The sequence below is a fragment of the Aulonocara stuartgranti genome (genome assembly GCF_965226115.1).
Source record: "Aulonocara stuartgranti genome assembly, chromosome: 2".
NCBI classification, from domain to species: Eukaryota; Metazoa; Chordata; class Actinopteri; order Cichliformes; family Cichlidae; genus Aulonocara; species Aulonocara stuartgranti.
The window spans coordinates 7,048,876-7,059,520 of NC_138940.1; the positions used below are offsets into that span (position 1 = coordinate 7,048,876).

Sequence of the window (10,645 nt, forward strand, 5' to 3'; positions counted from 1 at the left end):
ACCATTAGGTGTTTGGTGCTTTGAGACTAAGTTCAATCAATCAGCAGTTTTATCCAGCAGAAACATCTGGCTCCTTTCAAGATATTCAAAGCCATTTCATCTCTGGCACGGTGCACTTACAGTTGGCCCTGTGAAGGTCCTTTAAGACTCTAGGTTATTTGCATTTGTTTAAAATATGAACTTAGATTATTCTAAAGCAGGTGGAACTTGAAGCAGAAAATCTGGAACAACAGATAACTTTTAGTTTTGGGAGCTTAACATAAGCCTTGCAAGTGCTCATGATTATTCAGGTCCATAGAAGCTGCAAACAAGTTTAACACTTGTATCACTTGTGGGTTGATGAAGTTTTGGTTCTAAATTGACAGTGTTTATAAAAAGTTTTTATTATGTATTAGGGTAATTTCATTTTCTATCAGCCATGTAATTTTAAATGTCTCCCCCCCCCCCACACACACACACACAGTTTAGTTTGATGACACAGGTACCAGGTTCAAAGTATCCCTAATCTATTCGAGACCTCAATAAACTTTATAAGCTCTTCAGTCATGCTGTGTGTGTGTGAGGGTGTGTGACTGAGCGTGTGAGTGCAAGTGTATATATTTGAAGGGGAGGGGTGATTATGTGGCAGCATATTGCAATCTGCAAGTAAGGGCAACACTCTCATGTGTGAGGACTGCAAACCGAAGTTTCTCTAAAAACTTCAGGTAAGGAAAAGCACCACAACTTAAGCTGCACCCTAATCTGGCAATAATATTTGGGGTGTGCTACTTACATCAGCCTAGTATATATTTAATGTGCTCACAGTTAAGTTTTTGTAAAATGCATTCTGTGAAATCCTTGTTGCCAGGTTCAATATTTATAAAATACCTGTTAAACACATTGTCTTTATTTCTATTTCCAATATTTACTAGTCTGTATTTTGTTTATAACTGTTGTAGTTATACTGTAGGCGATATAGTTGCATAACTGCATAATCAAGGGATAATTGCACCATCACAATTGTAATATGATGCATTTACATTTTTATTTTTTAATCAGTATTTAAATCTGTGCTTCTTTTTAACAGTTTTTAAACCTCTTCCTTTCTTAAAGTCAAACTAAAAGGTGCATGTGCTCCATGTTTTTTTCAAAATTCCGTTTATGGAATATTTTTTAGATTGCATCTTTGTATTCTTCTTTTTGTTCTTCAAAATACCTCTTTGACTTGAAATTGTCTTGAATGTGCTGTACAAAAAATACTTAATGCTGTTTTGTGCTGTCTAAAGCCAAAACTATTCCCACAACATTCAGTTTCCATTTGAAATGTTAGTTTAACGGAGGGATTAAGACATGTCTTTCTCCAAAGGGAAATTAAAGGGTTTTAAGGTCAAATATCTAAATCTGATTTAATCCTTTGGCAGGTTGTGTTCTACTGATTTCATGGCTCTCCTCACAAACGTCACCATCCTCCTGGTCTTGGCTTGTATTTCCCATCAGGTGATGTTGGGTAGCTGCCAAAAGAGCGGTGGACGGAGGGGACGAGGCATGGACAAAGGACAGCACAAGAATAGGTCGGGAGCAAAAGTGGGCCGCCAAACAAAGCCCGTCTCTGCACAGCTCATGAGAGGCAAAGTGGTCACCAAAGACAAGTTTGAATGTGCTTGGGTTGCAACAGGTGAAGATATCGTCATTCTCAGCATCACGTGCAAGAAGGAGGACAGGAGCTTCAGCTGCGAGTATATTGCCAGACCTACTGCTTGTCCTGAGTATGCCTCAAATGTTAAACTTTACTGGAAGCAGATCGGCAGGGAGCTGAAGAAGCTAAACAGTCTCTGCCAGGACAGCAGTGCTTTTGTCAGGGCAGGTATGTGCAGAAGAGCTGCCAGAGAGGCTCATTTCAGACTGAATGTAACACAGAGGGTGAAGACTTCTCCACTGTATACCCCAACTTCTCCAGTCAAAGCTGTAAAATCCTGTCAAGCTGATAACAGGAAGAGAGCAGAGGAGTTCTGCAACAACTCCTGGTCAAGTGTTTGCACATTTCTATTTACTATGGTGCGGGATTATGATTGCTGATACAGAAAAACTGGAATTAGTTCAGCTTTTCTGCAGTCACATACAGTAAATACTTGTCCCATAGATTCTTCATATAGATGCTTGCTGCTCAACAAAAACATACTCAATGAACAGTTTTTGATCTATTGCTTTTGGAGAAATTTGTGTAAGCGTTCAAGCCTATTGAGACAGATATAATATGTAGAATATTAGTTTCTCGATTTTTATTTCTTTTCCTGTAACTTGTAATTTCACTTGGGTTTTTTTTTTCCTATTATAGCCATATTGAAATTACCTCTCCTTCTCAATATAAAATGCCTACTTAAATAAAAAGACAAAATACTCCTTAAAATAATGTCAAACCATTTTCTGTCTCTCCCAAATGTGCACAGTCTTGCCTGAAGTCTTTTCATGGGAGGTTAAATGTTTGGGAATGTCTGGTATTGACATAGCAATTTAAGCCAGGGGGAGTGTGATTTCTAGAAACCTCAGCCTGCATACCTTGGCAACGAGAGGTCTGTGAAGCCACAGTCACTGTGTGAAGCCATAAAAACCTCATATGTTCATCTTGCATAATCAAGGGATACCAGTATCTAAACGGACAAAATAAAACAGAAATAATATTTTGCAGGTTAAACCGAAGACTTTAGCATAATTTTTTGGCACTTATGATCAGTAGAAGTTCTCATACTTATTCATCATTTCCGTGATAACATTAGCTTGAATTAGCTTGAATTAAGTTTGCATACCACACTTGTACATACTGTAAAATTCTTACTATTTGCTTTGGAAAAGCTGTACTGGAATATGAGTTAATATTTCTAATATTACTGTATCAATGAGCTGTATAAACTAACTAATGAAGTACATTCCTGGGTAATTTGATTTCCTTTTTTTACTGTCAATATTTACTTGATAATGGAGAGGTTACCAGTTAAAGTAATTTAAATAAAAACTTGCAGAACAATTAAAGTTGTACTACAAGGAAACTGTAGTAGATGGCGCCTATCCCAGCTGCCAGAGGGTGAGAGACAGGGTACACCCTGGACAGGTCGTCAGTCTGAATTAAACCAACTTGATTTTATTATATTTTTATATATCACCTAAAACTGTTTCACACGGGAAGATAAAATCTCTGCTATAATAGAGAAAATACAGATGGGCCTGATAGTTCTGTTTGAGAAAGCACTTGGTGACACTGTGAAGTGGTAATGAACCTCCAGCAGGACCAAGCTCAGGGACAGGGAGCCATCTGCTACACTTGGTTGGGAGGTGATGTCAAAGAGAAGAAAAAAAACTAGTACTGACAATCCATGAACAACAAACTAGGAGAAAGTAAATAAAACTTAATGGGAATAGTCCTGTAAAGATACACACTGGCTGTTTATGTTCTAGGAATCCCAGAAAATTCCATTCCCAAAAGTTCCATTGTTAATATTCTCCAATCATACACAGTTCTGTGAAAGCCAGAAAGAACATTCTTCAGCCAGAGCTGGAAGACATGTTGTCATTTTAGACAGTGGAATGACTCTGCTTTCTGTGATCACTTAGTCTTCATCTCCTGCTGAAACTTAATGGTTTGCCCACAGGTTAAATCCATCAAGTTCAGACTCTCAGCAGGTTGCATTCTGGGCTTAGTAGGAAATCTGTTGCTGGTGGATCAGAAAGGCCAAAACAGTGTGGCTGCAGAAAAAAAATTATACAGCAGCCACAAAGTCACTGCTGGAATGTAGTGAATACAGACTTATAAGGAGTAGCTTTCCTTGAAGGACTTTAAAACAACAGCTGCTGAAAACAAGACTGAAATTCTGCTGAGCTCAATTAAACAGTTTCTATTAAACTTAAACTCCCAGAGAGCAGCCATTTGGCTTTTCTACCTATAAAACCCGGAGAGCAGCCAAATGGGTGGTAGGCTTTTAGCTAAGCTTTAGCTTCAGCCAAGTGGAAGCTAAATTGGCTAGTCATTCATATGTATATTAGGTTGTTACCTGGGAATTCTGGAGGGAGGGGAGTGGGGGTGTATGAATGAGGGGGTGGGGGAGCTGCTAAAAGCTGTGCACTTCCTTTTGTGTTTCATCTTGATGCATTCTCAATCATCCAGGGAAATAAATCTCCAAAAGTCACCAACTTGGAGTGTTTCAGTTTGCCATCTTAGGGAGAAATCAACACACCGTCTAAGAAGTTTTTGCGCAAGTGAAAGCGATGTGAAAAAATTGTCCGTGGTAACATTTCTGCCCTTGTCTAGGAATGGTTCCATCAGCCTCATTACTACATTTTCAGAAAGTCTCTCCCCAGTGGGACGATTGGGGTCCTTGCCAAGATATGGGAAGACATTGCAAATGTACTTGGATTTTAGGTCGCAAGCCACCCAAAACTTGATCCCAAACTTGTCAGGTTTACTTGCAATATACTGCAGGAAACAGCACCGAGTCTTTGATGGGAAAAGCTGTTCATCAACGGTGATATGTAGATCAGGGTTGCAGCACGTGATGCTGTTGGTGACAAATGATCCCCACACACTGAAAATTGCAGCGAACATGATTGACATGGCAGCACTGAATGCACATGTGCTGTATCAAGCATGCACCGGGACGAAGGAAAGACGGGTGGACTTCCTGGTGGAGCTTGCAAGAGAGTTGGCTCACTCTCATGTAGCTGCGAAGAAGGCAAGAAAAGAACAGTTGCTTTGGACACAACCCTCCACACCTAGCCCTGGAAAAAGAGCCATGTGTCAGGTCAAACACAAATGCAAGAACAATCATGCCACTGTGCGATGTGTTCACTGCAACAGATACACATGTGGTAAATGCAGACTACAGATACCATGGCAGTACCAGGATTGTGAGTGATTGCTGAAAATGTTGAAATGTACTCACTCACTTTTTATTATTATTTGTAAATATGTGTACAAATGGTTGGTTTTTTGTACTGTTTTTGCAGAGGGTCGTGAAAACTGCCCAGCGCATCGCCGGAGCACCACTTCCTGCCATAAAAGACATCTACAGGAAGCGGTGTCTGAAAAGGGCTGGGAAAATCATCAAAGACCCCAGTCACCCATCGCATGGACACTTCACCCTCCTGCCCTCTGGGAGGCGCTACAGGAGCCTCCGGACTAAGACCACCAGGTACCGGAACAGCTTCTTCCCCACAGCTGTCAGACTCCTGAACTCTGCCTCCTGACATCTGACTCACGTTAAACTCATGGACTGAACATACACACACCCACAATGGACAACTGTACCCTCAAACACACAATAATAACATGGACTGAACCACCACTCACAACCACTAGCACTTTATATAGCCTCTGTAGAAACTATCTACACCCTCACTACTGCACTACTGTATAGCTCTGTGTAAATAATCATTCTGTACATTCGATAATCTTTAATCCTACAACTGTTTACAACTTGCATAGTTCCCACTTCTGTATAGCTGTATATCTCAGATTCTGTAGTTATTTATTTCATATTCTGTATAGTTTTTCATATTTATATCCTGTTCATATCCTGTACATAGCTTGTACTCACTACAGCCTGTACATACTTATAGAATATTCACAACATACTTCATACCGTGTACCATAATAGACCCATTTCTGTAATATACTCACATATCTATATTATTGCTAATATATATTGTAATATATCTATATCACTAAAGCACTTCTGGATGGATGCAAACTGCATTTCGTTGCCCTGTACCTGTGCATGTGCAATGACAATAAAGTTGAATTCTATTCTATTCTATTCAGAATCAGAATCAGAATACTTTATTGATCCCTGGGGGAAATTATTTTTTGTTACAGTGCTCCATTTTAAACCAACATTAAGACAAGACAGACAATACACTAACTAAGAATAGTACAATATATACATATATATACATACATACATACATACATAAGTCACTCATAAATAAATAGTTGGAAAAGAAACATGTGTAGTTGTAGCAGCAAACAGTGTGTTAAGTGGATGCGTTGTACAGGGAGATGGCCACAGGCAGGAATGATTTCCTGTGTCGTTCAGTGGTGCTTTTCGGTAATCTCAGTCTCTCACTGAACGAGCTCCTGTGACTGACCAACATGTCATGGAGTGGGTGGGAGGTGTTATCCAACATTGTCTTTATCTTGGACAGCATCCGCCTCTCCGACACCACCTTGAGGGAGTCCAGCTCCATCCCCACAACATTGCTGGCCTTACGGATCAGTTTATTAAGTCTGTTGGCATCTGCGACCCTCAGCCTGCTCCCCCAGCATGCAACAGCATAGAGGATCGCACTGGCCACAACAGACTCATAGAAAATCCTCAGCATTTTCTGGCAGATGTTGAAGGACCTCAGTCGCCTCAAAAAATAGAGACGACTCTGGCCCTTCCTGTAAAGTGCTGTGGTGTTTTTAGCCCAGTCCAGTTTATTGTCAATGTGTACTCCAAGGTATTTATAGTCCTCCACAATGTCAACACTGACCCCCTGGATTGAAACAGGGGTCAAGTGTTTCCTGGTCTTCCTGAAGTCCACGATCAGTTCCTTGGTCTTTGCCACGTTGAGCTGCAGATGATTCTGCTCACACCACGTGACAAAGGAGTCGACCACAGCCCGGTACTCTGTCTCATCATCCCTGCTGATGCATCCAACCACCGCAGAGTCATCAGAAAACTTCTGAAGATGGCAGGTCTCTGTGCAGTGGCTGAAGTCTGTGGTGTAGAGGGTGAAGAGGAAGGGGGAGAGGACAGTCCCCTGTGGTGCCCCTGTGTTGCTGATCACCTTGTCAGACACACACTGTGGGAGACGTACATATTGTGGTCTTCCTGTCAGGTAATCAACAATCCAGGACACCAGAGAAGCATCCACCTGCATCGCTGCTAACTTATCACCCAGGAGGGTCGGCCTGATGGTGTTGAAAGCACTGGAAAAGTCAAAAAACATGACCCTCACAGTGCTCGCCGGCTGGTCCAGATGGGTGTAGACACGATTGAGCAGGTAGATGATGGCGTCCTCAGTTCCGAGACGAGGCTGATAAGCGAACTGAAGGGGATCCAGGTGTGGTCTTACTATGGGTCGCAGCTGGTCCAGGATGAGCCTTTCCAGGGTCTTCATGATGTGGGAGGTCAATGCCACGGGCCTGTAATCCTGGGGGCCACTGGGACGTGGCGTCTTTGGTACAGGGACGAGGCATGATGTCTTCCACATCACCAGGACCCTCTGCAGACTCAGACTCAGCATAAACAGTTTATGAAAGACTCCACACAGCTGGGGGGCACAGGTCTTGAGGACAAGGGGACTCAGTCCGTCTGGTCCAGCAGACTTGCCTGAGTGAAGTCTCCTCATTTGCATCTCAACCTGGTATTGAGTGAAGGTGATGGGTGGGGGAGGGGTGTCAGGAATCTCACAGGAGGCAACAGCGCCATGTGAAGAGAGAGGCTGGCACAGTGGTGTGGCTCTGGATTCCATTCTGTTTTTATTCTGTTTTTATCAATAAATCTCAGCAACAAAGGACATACACCCATGTGTGTTGATTTCTCCCTAAGATGGCAAACTGAAACACTCCAAGTTGGTGACTTTTGGAGATTTATTTCCCTGGATGATTGAGAATGCATCAAGATGAAACACAAAAGGAAGTTCACAGCTTTTAGCAGCTCCCCCACCCCCTCAATCACACACCCCCACTCCCCTCCCTCCAGAATTCCCAGGTAACAACCTAATATACATATGAATGACTAGCCAATTTAGCTTCCACTTGGCTGAAGCTAAAGCTTAGCTAAAAGCCTACCACCCATTTGGCTGCTCTCCGGGTTTTATAGGTAGAAAGGTAAAAGCCTGGGGATGCATGTGTTAAAAATAATAAAATGCCAGAAGAATGGTACTTTAAATTAAGAGCTATTCTTCTGCCAGCTTTGCAAAGAAATAATTGAATTTAAAAACTCCAAATGCAGTATTTAAAGCTAATGAAATGGGTCTTACATGGACACCAAATGTCATTCTAAATGCAATCAAGCTATGAAAAATAATACTGAGACTAATGCTGCAAAATTGCTCTTAACCCTAGAACACTATTGCTGGGTGATTTACACCCGAGAAAATACATTTATATGATTTCACTCTCCTGCAGCTGTTTGCGTGTCGAGGAGCCTGTGCCATCACCAGGGAAGTCTCAAATGTCCCAGGAATGGGTGGACCAAAGACCAGCTTTCCAGAGTCATTATTTTGTTTTAGGAGTCTTATTTTTCATTTTGTTAGACATGGCACAGTTGAAAGTAAAAGAAGACCACTCTAATTTGTCATGTGTTGTCATATTTTGATATATTTGATTACCTTTCATTGGTTATATTATATCGGGTAAAAATCACCCGGCATTAGTGATCGTGTTACTATTTATAGTGATAGTGTTCTAGGGTTAAGTTGTTTTATACTCCAATATGCATTAATTTTTTCCTGACCAACAATGTGTCAGCTTTAACCCAGACACTTTTCAGAAAGCACATAACTGCCACATGTTCTAGTTCTGCTTTATAGTGAAGGATCCAAAGAAAAGACCAAAATGAACTGCTTTCCAGGACTGAGCTCTATAGCTCTGCGAGTGAACAAACAGGGGTCACACATTTATTGTGATGCTGTGGCACACTTTGCATAAAAGCTTCGGATAAGCGCGACTGATTTATTTATGTATTTTTTGGTATGTTTTCTGCACTGTGATTCCTCTTGCCAGTGTTATTCAGAAGCACATCATGCATCTCAGTTATGTATCTGTAGAATGATTACAGGAAATGAAGGTGAGCATTTTTGAGGAATAGGGCTAAAGACAATGTGTTTTCATATTATGTCTTGTAAATATGATTTTATTGTTTAACATTGATTTATTTGTTTGTACTATTTTATTTTAACGTTATCTTTATGAGCTCATCATAGCTTTAAAAATGTATGTAGGTCTCTGCATTCATTATTTTGTTTACAGTCAATAAGTCATGTATTTAATGGCATTGTTAAAGCTGCACTAATGATCTCCTCATTTCCAGTGAGTTAAACAAGGGAATTCATTTTGAAAGCAGTCACAAATACACAGAAAGAATTATCAGACAAATGTTTCCTCCATGATGTCACCAATTCGTTTGTGGACTACAATTTTAGGTTCTTCAGTTTACCCTTGTATACATCAACATATTGGTTTTATGATGCCAGAAGTGGAAACAAAAGTAGTAAGTTAGCAGCTATTAACAAAAAACCTGGCTAGCAAGTTTTATCTTTATGAACTAGAATTTCACTCACTAACACAACCTCATTTCAGACTTTGTGTTAAAAGAAATCCAAGCCAGATTTGTCATATCATTGCATTTAAATGCTTCTAAAAGCCCCAGCACCATTTTAAAAAAGAACTGTTTAGTGACTCCAATTAGCAGAAATGAGTATGTGAAAACAAAAACAGCTAGTAAGATGTTTTCATCAGGTGGCCTCTAACAAAATCCAAACAAATGTTAACATTGGTCTGTTCCTGCTATTAATTTCATGATACGTGAATGGATGTAAAGCCAAATCTTTCCCCAGTAAGTGAACCCAGGAAAGGGTGGGCGTACAGGTGGTGTGACTGCCTGCAACCACTCCTGATTGGCTGAGGCGATGCAAGGCTTGGTCAAGCTGAAAATATTCAAAACACATTTCAGCACTATTGACACAAAGGAGATCTGGCACAGTGTGTATGTGAGTCAGGCTTATAAGCTTATATGAATGCCTTTGTATGTGTGCAAGTGAGCTTTTCGTTTATAAGCTTTAGGCTCAGTGGAGCCAAGATAACAAAGAACTGAAGGGAATAAAAATAAATGCCATAAAATGGCACTGTTAGTGTGAAGTTAGACAGATGAGTGTGTGCTGCTGTGGGCAGTCTAGACCAAACAAACATCACCATCCATCTGGCTGTATGAGTATCGTTTTTCTAGACATATTATAAAGGCTCAATATGCATGCATAAGCTGCATTTTAAAATAATGTGACTCAGAGCAAAGATTTCCCAGAAATAACTGACAATTAAGTTCTACAGCGTCGTCCTGCAGTAGAAATGATCATCTAGTATGGAGCAAGCCTGATTTATGATAGGCACTGGCAGTGACAGTGATTACAGGAAAGACTTTAAACTGCACATTTCAAAGATCTACCATACACAAAATATGTGTATGGTTTACATTGCACATGGGTACCTGTTTTCCTCCATCTGGTGTACTAAATTTAAGGATATTTTGGTTTACCAACTTTAACTAAACTTTTTCCTGATTAACCCCCTTTTCATAAACTTAAAACTAAAAAGTTTAAAATGAGGTGATTTATCTCAAATTACTGGACTGTCATTAACAGCCAGCACTGCTATTCATAATTTATAATACTACACCTAAATATATCAAAACCCTTCAAATCATTGGATGTTAAATTTTAATGTGTCTCTCTTTTGCTATTCATTGTACTGTATGTATGTATTTTTATTCTGGTTGGAGTAATGTTATATGGATTGTGCTATTTTCTTATTTTGCACTGGCATTTCTGTTGAGCTGTGGAATCTATCCAGTTGTAAATAAACAGCAGATTCATTGTAAAGCAATAGTATAGCTGCATTGAAAAGCAAATGTAA

General features: G+C 40.3%; 1 protein-coding gene across 1 annotated transcript; it reads left to right on the forward strand.

Annotated features, from left to right (window-relative positions):
* Window positions 1-390: 390 nt before the first annotated feature.
* Window positions 391-2,903, forward strand: fgfbp1a (fibroblast growth factor binding protein 1a). Its single transcript, XM_082509477.1, has 2 exons — window positions 391-704; window positions 1,401-2,903. The coding sequence occupies exon 2, from the start codon at window positions 1,420-1,422 to the stop codon at window positions 2,053-2,055; it is 636 nt and encodes a 211-aa protein (XP_082365603.1). The 5' UTR covers window positions 391-704; window positions 1,401-1,419; the 3' UTR covers window positions 2,056-2,903.
* The last annotated feature ends 7,742 nt before the right edge of the window (window positions 2,904-10,645 follow it).